Raw genomic sequence first — 10,881 nt, 5'->3', positions numbered from 1 at the left:
AAGGAGTGCAGCTCAGTGGAAGAAGACCGAAGAAGAGCCCCTACCTTCCTCAGACCCCCTGCTTTTATTGACAAGAATCAGGCCACACCCTAGGGTGGGAGGAATACCAAGTAGGGAATAATCCAATGTCCATCACCAGATCACACCCTAGAGCAGTGCTTCTCAATTATTTTCTGTGATGCCACCCTAGGAAGAAGAAAACATTTTTCGTGCCCCCTGCACGACTATAAATAGTATCTTTATTAAAACATCTTTAACCGGGCCCGGAGAGATAGCACATCGCACATCGGCGTTTGCCTTGCAAGCAGCCGATCCAGGACCAAAGGTGGTTGGTTCGAATCCCGGTGTCCCATGTGGTCCCCCGTGCCTGCCAGGAGCTATTTCTGAGCAGACAGCCAGGAATAACCCCTGAGCACCGCCAAGTGTGGCCCAAAAACCAAAAAAAAAAAAAACAAAAAAAAAACTTTAACCTGCAAAACAAAAATATATAAAATAATTTGAGCTGATTTTTTTTTTTTTGTTGTTTGTTTTTTGGGCCACACCCGGCGGTGCTCGGATTACTCCTGGCTGTCTCCTCAGAAATAGCTCCTGGCAGGAACGGGGGACCATATGGGACACCGGGATTCAAACCAACCACCTTTGGTCCTGGATTGGCTGCTTGCAAGGCAAGCCGCTGTGCTATCTCTCTGGGTCCGTATTTAGTTGTTTTTAATAGTTGCAAAGTTGTTCGTGATTGAATTTCAGTCATGCAGTGTCCAACACCCTTCACCAGTGCACATTTCCCACCACCAATCTTCCTTTGCCTGCCTACAGGGAAGTTTTTTTTTTTTCTTCTTCTCTTATCTGTCTTATCTGTTCTCTCTCCTTTTTTTTTTTTCTTTTAGATACTATGGTTTGGAATATTGTTATGAAGGGGTACTATGCTTATCACTTTCTTTTCAAAGAACCAGTTTTAATCTCTGGACCAAGGGAACCGGACTGAAGTGGGGGTAGGGATAAGCAGGATGGACAGTGCTCCAAACCAGAGGAGCAGCAGGACTCACGGGCAGAAAAGAGAATGGGCCTGGCTGGGTGTGGGGTGTGGAAGAGGAAAGGCAGAGAAAGGGTACAAGAGTGGATGTGGGGCAAACCAGCGTGAGACTGTCTCTAAAGGTGCAAGGATAAAACATGGGTGATGCAAGTCAACTCAGCTTAATCCTCATGTCACTCCTGAGTCCTTGAAACAAACAGGCTTCTCAAAAGCCACTTTCAAACTGCTCATGGCTGACAAAAATTCCAGTGGCTTTATTTTCTGTGTATAAAAGCCCTTCCCTGGGCCCGGAGAGATAGCACAGCGGTGTTTGCCTTGCAAGCAGCCGATCCAGGACCAAAGGTGGTTGGTTCGAATCCCGGTGTCCCATATAGTCCCCCGTGCCTGCCAGGAGCTATTTCTGAGCAGACAGCCAGGAGTAACCCCTGAGCACCGCTGAGTGTGGCCCAAAAACCAAAAAAAAAAAAAAAAAAAAAAAAAAAAAAAAAAAAAAGCCCTTCCCTGCAGAGATGAATCTTATTCATATAGGAAAAGTTTTCTGGGGCCAGAGCAATAAGCACAGCAGTAGGGTGTTTGTCTTGCACGAGGTTGACCCAGGACGGACCTGGGTTTGATCCCCGGTGTCCCATATGGTCCCCAAGCCAGGAGTGATTTCTGAGTGCAAAGCCAAGAGTAACCCCTGAGTGTCACCAAGTGTGTGGTCCCCCCCAAACAAACAAACAATAAAACAGTTTCCTGGGAACCGGAGCGATAGCACAGTAGGGAGGGCACATGCTTTGTATGCAGCCAACACGGATTTGATCCTGGTATCCCATATGGTCTCCCAAGCCTACCAGGAGTGCTTTCTGAGCACAGCTCCCCTGGGTGTGGCTTTATTTCCCAAACCCAAATAAAACCCAGTGTTGTTTTTTTTTTTTTTGTTTTTTTTTTTAGTCACACCCGGCAGCACTCAGGGGTTAATCCTGTCTCTATGCTCAGAAATCGCTCCTGGCAGGCATGGGGGACCATATGGGATGCCAGGATTTGAACCACCATCTTTCTGCATGCAAGGCAAACACCCTACCTCCATGCTCTCTCTCCGGCCCCACAAAATCCAGTTTTCATTCAACTTTGCACTGAGTAGATTGGAGGGGTGGGAAGTGGATCATACCCAGTTGTGTTTTGGGTCTGGGGGACCATTGGCCATACTGGGGCCCCACACCATAACCTTATGTGCATGTGTGACAATCATCAGCCATCAAGGGTAGTGCAGGCTACCTTGTCCCCCACTCAAATAAGGGTGTGTGTGTGTGTGTGTGTGTGTGTGTGTGTGTGTGTGTGTGTCTTCCATCTGGCCCAGTGAGCTTGAGGGAAGAAGTGATGCTCCATTTTACATCAGCAACAGTGGTAGCAGCATCTCCCACAACTTATTTGCGAGTCCTTTTACATATAAACAAGATTTATAAGTCACTTTTAGGGGCCCAGAAGATAGCACAGCAGGAGGCACTTGCCTAGATCACAGTCGATCTAGTCGATCCCCTGGACCGTGTATGGGCCAACGAGTCAGTGAGTCAATTAGGAGTGAGTCCTAATCACCATTGGGTGTGGCCCAAAAGAAAATAAATGCACAATAAGTAAGAGTTACTTTTATTGAAACAACTAAAGGTGACACGTGCAGTTGGGGTGTTTGCCTTGCTGGAGGCTGACTGGATTTGCTCTTCTATATCCCATAAAGTCCTCCAGCAGGAGTAAGCCCAAAGATGAAGAAACAAAACCTGGGCTCCATGATGACAGCACCTGTCACATGAGAGCACGAACCGGGAGGACACTGCAATACCTCAGGGTGGGTGCTGCACTGATCCTCAGCCCTTCAGGTCCCCAGGGCCAGTCCAGGATTCCACCCAGAATCCACAGTTTTATTTGCTGCTCAGGGGTTAACTACTCCTGATTCTGAACTCAGAAATCACACCTGGCAAGGCTCGGGAGACTGGATGGGTGGGTGGGTGCCAGGGATCGAACTCGTGTCCTCAGCGTTCCAGTCACACGCCCTCCCCGCCCTGCCTACGGGTGCCTGCGCGTCAGCCTCACGCCCCGCCCACTTCTGCGCCCGGTCCAGGTAACGTCGCTGGACGCCGGGGCGGTTGCCTAGTGACGGGTTTTCCCAAGATCCCTTGGGAGGGGAAGGAGACTATTTCTCTCAGCCAATCAGAGAGGCGCATCTCCCGTCCCGCCGGCCAATCGGATGCGAGGCCGGAGCCGCGACGGTTAAACGGGGCCGGAACCGAGGCTGCTGGTGGTGGTGCGGTGCTGCAGAGCGGGTGGAGATCGAGGGGACCGGAGGCCGGGGTTGGAGAGGGGGGGATCGGAGGTCGGGAGGGGGGCAGGAGATCAGGAGGACAGGGAGCCGGGGGGACCGGGCGTCGGAGGCCGGAGGACCTTGGCAGCACCCCTGCAGCGCCTCGCGGCCATGCCCGCCCGGGTGGAGGACTACGAGGTCCTGCACACCATCGGCACCGGCTCCTACGGCCGCTGCCAGAAGATCCGGAGGAAGAGCGACGGCAAGGTGAGCGGGGCTGGAGCTCGGGGCCTTGTGCGAGGGCTCAAGGGGGGCTGGGGCGGGGTAACCTGACGCTCACCCACGGTGACCCCGTTTGAGGGGTGCGTTGGATCTCCCCAGGGGTGTGGAGGGTCAGCACTCCGGGGCATCTGTCGCCGCCTGCAGCCTCATCTCTGGTCCAGGTTCTTCATAGGCATTGGGGTCCCCAGGAAGGGGCCCTTGTCCACTCCCTCCCAGGGAATCTCCAATGAGGAGGTCAAGGAGGTATGAACTAAAAATAAAAAATAAAATAAAATAAAAGAACTGGTGGGGGTGTCCCGGGACCCTTTGGGGCTCCCCTCTTAGGAGAGTACCTCAGAGAAGCATTGTTCCTCCCATTTTTTGGAGGGTCACGCCCGGCAGCTCTCAGGGGTCACTCCTGGCTCTACATTCAGAATAGCTCCTGGCAGGCTCAGGTGACCATATGGAATGATGCTGGGATTCGAACCACTGTGTTTTTGCATGCAAGACAAACGCCCTAACTCCATGCTATCTCTCTGGTGTTCCTCCATATTATTTATTTACTTATTTGTTGTTTTTGGGTCACACCCGGCAGCGTTCAGGGGCCACTCCTGGCTCTACACTCAGAAATAGCTCCTCGCAGCCTTGGGGGACCATATGGGATGCCGGGATTCGGACCACTGTCTTTCTGCATGCAAGGCAAACACCCTACCTCCATGCTATCTCTCTGGTGTTCCTCCAGTGTTGAAGCTTGTGAGCCTGATGCAGGGCCTCTTCCTACTCTGGACACTTCTCCCCCCAGGTGCTGGTCTGGAAAGAGCTGGACTATGGCTCCATGACGGAGGCGGAGAAGCAGATGTTGGTGTCGGAAGTGAATCTGCTCCGTGAGCTGAAGCACCCCAACATCGTGCGCTACTATGACCGCATCATCGACCGGACCAGCACGACCCTGTACATCGTGATGGAGTACTGTGAGGGCGGGGACCTGGCCGGTGTTATTTCCAGGGGTGCCAAGGAGAGGTAGGCATGGAGTGAAGGGCATTTGTTGGGGAGCGTGGGAGCCTCGGTGCTTGGGGAACCCCCTCCATGTCTGGGAGGGCAGTGGGCAGTGTCCTCCTTCAGGGCCTTGTGTGCCTGGCCTCCAGGCAGTACGTGGACGAGGAGTTTGTGCTCCGGGTGATGACGCAGCTGGCGCTGGCCCTGAGGGAGTGCCACAGACGTAGTGACGGTGGCCACACGGTGCTGCACCGTGACCTGAAGCCCGCCAATGTGTTCCTGGATGGGCAACGCAACGTGAAACTCGGGGATTTTGGACTGGCCAGGATACTGAATCACGACACAAGCTTCGCCCGGACCTTCGTGGGCACCCCTTACTACATGTCCCCTGTGAGTGTTTCTTTTTTTGTTTTTTTGGGTCACACCCAGCAGCGCTCAGGGGTCTCTCCTGGCTCTACACTCAGAAATCGCTCCTGGCAGGCTCGATATAGGATGCTGGGATTCGAACCACTGTCCTTCTGCATGCATACCTCCATACTATCTCTCCGACTCTTTCGTGAGTGTTTCTGCTCACAGCATTTTCAGGCCTCTCAAAGCCTCGTGCTCAGGCCCCAAGAACTCAGTTACCCTCCGACAAGGCAGAGGGAGGATCCTTGCTGAAAAATGTGCAGTGCTGGGAGTTAGTTTGTTGGGTTGTTGTTGTTAGTTTCTTGGTGCCAGTTGGGATGAAGGGCACTGTGGTATGTTTCTCTGAGTATCTGCAATAGGGCTCTGTGCCCCCCACCCCCAACCCAGATCAGCTGCTAAGTGGCTGGTGCTGATTTCAAAGATGGTGGGACCTTCCCTCTTCTCCTGCACTGTGTGTGGTTTCTGCTTGCAGTTCTACTCAAGCAGCCTTGGCTGACTGTTAGGCCATTTCTCTGCTGCCCTCCAGGGCCGTCACACTTGGCAGCTTTCATGAAATGAAATGTTTGAATGGTTTTACCGAGTCACACACTTCCCTTTGGTTTCTGACTTCCTGTCACATTATCTGCTCAGCCTGTACCTGAAAGCTTAGTAGGCAAGATTTCCGTTGGCAGGTCTGGCCCCTGTTCTCACAGTTTATAATTATAATCACGGATTAGGAGCCATTGCTGGAGCCTGTGCCCAGGAGAAGGTGGAGACATGGGGATCTCATTTGATTCTTTTGTTTGTCCCTTCTGGTCCTTTCTGGCCTGTTATTTGATCAGCCTTCCTGCCTGGGCCCTTCACTCCCTAGAGGGAGCCTCTCACCCTGGGGACTTTTTTTTTTTTTTTTTTTAAGGGGGGGGGGGCACACCCGGCGGTGCTCAGGGTTTACTCCTGGCTCTGGGCTCAGAAATTGCCCTGGCAGGCTTGGTGGGGGGGGGGGCATATGGAATGCCAGGAATTGAACCACTGTCCATCTTGGATTGACTCTGTGCAAAGCAAACACCCTACTGCTCTCCTCTCTATGGCCCCCACCCTGGGGATTTGAACTTTTCAAACTTCCGCCCAGGCTCAGGGGCCATGCAAGAAGGACTGAGTTTGGTATCACACAATCAGACCGGAATCAGAAGGGCCACCGACAGGAGCTCTACACAGTGAAGTGTGGCCAGAATGAACCTGAAAATGAGCCAACCAAGCCCCCTTTAAATGTGCTTCTCCAGATCTGTGTGTTTTTTTTTGGTTTTTTTGTTTTTTTTTTTTTGGTTTTTGGGCCACACTCGGTAACACTCAGGGGTTACTCTGGCTATGCACTCAGAAGTTGCTCCTGGCTTGGGGGACCATATGGAACGCTGGGGTATCGGCCCCTGCTTCTCCAGATCTGAAGTTTTTCGATGATAAATTTTTAACTCCTTTACTTTTTCTTTTGGTGGGGGGGTATCTCCTAGCTGGTGCTCAGAAGGTCTGGGCATCCCACCAGTGAATCTCAACTTGCCAGGCCAGGGATTCACCTCGGGCCATGATTGAACCCAGGGCTGGCGCCTGCCCCTTTCCAAGCTCCCAACTAACTTTACTTTTTGTTTTGTTTTGTTTTGTTTTTTTGTTTTTTTTGGGCCACACCTGGCGTTGCTCAGGGGTTACTCCTGGCTGTCTGCTCAGAAATAGCTCCTGGGGCCGGGAAGGTGGCGCTAGAGGTAAGGTGTCTGCCTTACAAGCGCTAGCCAAGGAACAGACAGCGGTTCGATCCCCCGGCGTCCCATATGGTCCCCCCAAGCCAGGGGCGATTTCTGAGCACATAGCCAGAAGTAACCCCTGAGCGTCAAACGGGTGTGGCCCAAAAACCAAAAAAAAAAAAAGAAAAAAAAAAAAAGAAATAGCTCCTGGCATGCACGGGGGACCATATGGGACACTGGGATTCGAACCAACCACCTTAGGTCCTGGATTGGCTGATTGCAAGGCAAACACTGCTGTGCTATCTCTCCAGGCCCCCAACTAACTTTCTTACTCCTCCCTGTCAGGAGCAAATAAACCGCCTGTCGTACAATGAGAAGTCAGACATCTGGTCCCTGGGCTGCCTGCTGTATGAGCTGTGTGCGCTGATGTGAGTGTGGCCGGGCCTGTGGGTGGGCCGCAAGGTGTGGCCTCAGAGCCTGTGCACCACTAGTTGAGAGGCTTGGGTAGGGAGGGGCACTTGCACTAAGCCCACCCAGGTTCAATCCCAGCACGCACTTCTAGTTGTCCCTGAGCACAGAGCCAGGAGTCGGAGTAACCCTGACAACTGCAGGTATAGTCCAAACCCCAGAGAAGTAAAGATGGCAGGGTCAGAGTTGCTGCTTCACGCTCGCTCACCTCACTCCATCTCCACTGCTCCCATTCTCTCTCTTGTTCTGCTCCTCTATATCCTCTCTTCACTCCCCTGTACTTTGTCTCTGTCTTTCTTCACCTCCACTTCTCCCCTTTCTCCCTAATTCTCTCACCTCCCTCTAAGCTGCAGGTAGCACCATTCAGTCCTTCCAAGGGAGATTGATTTGGTCTCATCGCCCATAACAGTTTCTGAGACCTTTGTCCATGTCCTCCTGAGAGTATTAGAGGTGCTCTGGTTGAGTTCTGGTGGTGGTCTGGAGTGCTTTGGGCATGCTCTGGGGTGCCCTCGCCTCACATCCTGCCCGATGTCCCAGGCCCCCTTTCACAGCCTTCAACCAGAAGGAGCTGGCGGGGAAGATCCGCGAGGGCAGGTTCCGGCGAATCCCCTACCGCTACTCTGAGGGCCTCAGCGAGCTCATCACCAAGATGCTGCGGCTGAAGGTGAGTGGCGGGAGTGGGGCATCCTGGGCAGCTCCAGGGTAGCAGCCAGAGCAGGACTGGTGCTGACACCCCCCAAACCCACCCCACCCCCCTGCGCCCTGCAGCCCAGCCTCCTTCCTAGCGCTCTTGAGACTGACATGTCTTGCAGGATTTTCAGCGCCCTTCAGTGGAGGAGATCCTCGGTCACCCTTTGATCGCGGACATAGTGGCGGAAGAGCAGAGGAGAAATGCTGAGAGGAGGGGGTGCCGGCCTGGAGACCCCGACAGACTGCAGGACTCGGGTCCCATTGCCACTGAGCTGCGGCTCAAGGAGGCACAGCTGCAGGAGCGAGAGCGGGCACTTCGGACACGGGAGGAGCAGCTGGAGCGTGAGTGGGCACTGCAGGCTGTGGGCTTCTGGTAACCTGGGTGTGTGCATATGAGTTTACATGTGTGCCTTATATGTGCATATGACTGCATGTGTATGTCATGTGTGTGAGTGCATATGCATATGCTGTGTGTTGTGTATGACTGTACATGTTCCCTGTATTGTAATGACTCTTGACTCCTGTGAGTGCTTGATAAATCTGGTGAGTGATCTGTTCCATGTTTCCTGGTGCCCCAGGCCAGGCTCTTACTGTGGAGTCTCCTTGTTCCCAGCTGCTTTGAGCAGGGCATATGGAGCCATTCAGAAGGGCCCCTGAGGGATGTAGTGGAGGGTCTAGAAACTTCTGCTCCTGAAGCAGCAGCAGCTGCTAGTGGGGCAGGCAGGTGGGGATTTCCCCCACCCTCTTCCCGTTGCCCTCATTCCCATGAACCGCAGCAGCCATGGACCCTCCTGGATTTAGAGGTGGGCAGTCCCATGGTGAAAGGTGACTCCCCGAGATCTGAGTCCATACCTGCAGTTTAGACTGTTTCCCATGTGGGGACCCCGAGGAGCACTGGGTGGGAAGATTGGGTCCTGGGGGGTGCCTAATTGCTGGGAGGGGATGCTGGGCATGGCTGGAGCTCCGGGCTCATAGTCACCGTCCACCCTCAGAGAAGGAGCGAGAGCTGTGTGTGCGGGAGCGGTTGGCTGAAGACAAGTTGGCCCGGGCCGAAGGCCTGCTCAGGACCTGCAGCGCATTCAGGGCTCTGGCCTGTGACACAGGTAGGTGTAGGGGTGGGGGCACTTGCCTGCAGGACCCAGGTGTAACTAAATAGCCCTGGAACCCTGGCATGCTTCGAATTGTGCCTGCTTCCCTGAGAGCCATCGGCCTCAGCTCTATTCTTTGACCCAAGTGTTGGACCTTTCTGGTTATTTTGACAGTGCTCAGGGCTTACTCTTAGTTTTGTGTCCAGGGTTCACTCCCAGCTCCTTTCTCAGGGATTACTCCTGACTATGCTTAGGGATCACTCCTGGCAGGTCCCAGGGAAACATCCAGGGTACTGGGGACTGAACCCAGGTCAGCTGTGTGCAAGGCTACACACTCTCCTGTGCTCTCTCTCTTGCCTCCCTTTTTCATTTCTCTATGTCATATGTTTCTCAGGGCTGTAATGGGCTGGGAACATCACTTCCCCTGCATGGTGAGGCTCTGGGCTCAGTCCCAGCCTAACCCTAACTCTAACCCAGCACTGCCCACCCCCCACCTGCCACTTGGGGTCTTCATGCTGAGAGCTGAGAGTATTTCCTGAGCACTGTGGGCATCCCAGAAATCTACAACTCAAGAACCCAGACTGCTTCCCAGTTTCCTGCTGGGGCTCACAGTGTTCTGTTCTGGGAAAGACGAGTCAAGAGCTGGGGAAGGCATTTTGGGTCAGGCCAGGCTGCAGGGTTATAGCCCCGCCCTCCTTGGGGCTCAGAGCCCTGACAGGAACTGAGGTTTGGGGCCAAACCTGGGTGTGGAATTTGCTTCAAATTAGCCCTTTCTTTCCCCCCAAGAACTCTCGGATCTCCCTGCCTCGGTGGGTCGCAAGAAAGTGCACTTCGGCGGTTGTGGGGACAGTAAGGAGAATGTGCCAAGCACAGCGGCCCCGGCCCCACTGGGCTCCAAGGTCAAGTGCAGGGACCTGAAGACACGGCTGCACGCAGCCCAGCTGCGGGCACAGACCTTGGCAGACCTGGAGCGGCACTATCAACTGAAGAGCCGGCAGATTCTGGGCATGCGCTAGGGCCGTCCTCTGTTCACTTCTGGGACCCCTGCCGCTATTCAGGGACAGTGGCTGTCCTGGTCATGGCCATTCTGGGAGATGAAGGGTCCAGTTCTGAATATTAGGGGGTAGAGGGCGTCGGAAAAAGATTTCCACCAGATGCAATGCTGGTGGACATGTGTGTCAGGGTCAGTAGCCTTGGATTTACATAGCCAGTAGAGCCTGCCCTTGCTGGGTCCCAGCTCACCTGGCACCAGCCTCAGCTATCCCCACTGTCCCCAGTGCCCCAACCCCCTCCCTTTGTTGCAAATAAAAGGCTTGTCTGTGTCTGCTCCATCTGTGTCTGCTTCAGCATTTGTGAGGAAGGCGGTGGGGGTTGCTGGTGCCCCTTGTCCAGACACTGACAGTGAGTAGGAACACTGGGCAGGGTTGGAAGCAGGGGAAGGATCTCCTGAGAAATGCTCTTCTGGAACCTTCCCACACCTCCAGCCCCATCTGAGGGCACCAGTGCTAAGGGGACAGAAACAGAGCTTCTCCTGGGTTGAAGAGGACCCAGTCCTCAAGAACAGGTTAAGCGGGCCCAGAGAGATAGCACAGCGGCGTTTGCCTTGCAAGCAGCCGATCCAGGACCCAAGGTGGTTGGTTCGAATCCCGGTGTCCCATATGGTCCCCCGTGCCTGCCAGGAGCTATTTCTGAGCAGACAGCCAGGAGTAACCCCTGAGCATTGCTGGGTGTGGCCCAAAAACCAAAAAAAAAAAAAAAAAAGAACAGGTTAAGCACAGATGGTGCTGCAGGGTATAGGACATGGAGGGCAGGTGATACCCAGGGCAAAGGGGCACAAGTGGGCAATGCTAGGGAGAGGGTCCAGCAGTGGTGCCTTCTGAGATTCCTAATGTGGATGAAAAGTCTCTTAGCATACCAGCCTAAACCACTGGAAGGAGTAGCTTGGTATGCAAGATG

The 10,881-nt window shown here is 53.8% G+C and overlaps 1 protein-coding gene across 2 annotated transcripts; it reads left to right on the top strand.

The window, feature by feature from the left end:
• The first annotated feature begins 3,422 nt into the window (after positions 1-3,422).
• On the top strand, positions 3,423-9,941 carry NEK2 (NIMA related kinase 2). 2 transcript variants are annotated; one of them, XM_049769860.1, is made up of 8 exons: positions 3,423-3,572; positions 4,369-4,586; positions 4,712-4,952; positions 7,025-7,107; positions 7,685-7,811; positions 7,960-8,179; positions 8,830-8,940; positions 9,712-9,941. In XM_049769860.1, the coding sequence occupies exons 1-8, from the start codon at positions 3,477-3,479 to the stop codon at positions 9,939-9,941; spliced, it is 1,326 nt and encodes a 441-aa protein (XP_049625817.1). In that variant the 5' UTR covers positions 3,423-3,476. The 2 variants fall into 2 exon arrangements, with proteins under 2 accessions (XP_049625817.1, XP_049625816.1); XM_049769859.1 differs by having other exon boundaries at positions 8,830-8,952.
• The last annotated feature ends 940 nt before the right edge of the window (positions 9,942-10,881 follow it).

Source organism: Suncus etruscus, chromosome 3 (genome assembly GCF_024139225.1).
Source record: "Suncus etruscus isolate mSunEtr1 chromosome 3, mSunEtr1.pri.cur, whole genome shotgun sequence".
NCBI classification, from domain to species: Eukaryota; Metazoa; Chordata; class Mammalia; order Eulipotyphla; family Soricidae; genus Suncus; species Suncus etruscus.
The sequence above is the reverse complement of the archived record's forward strand: the minus strand, read 5'-3'. Positions and strand labels throughout refer to the sequence as shown.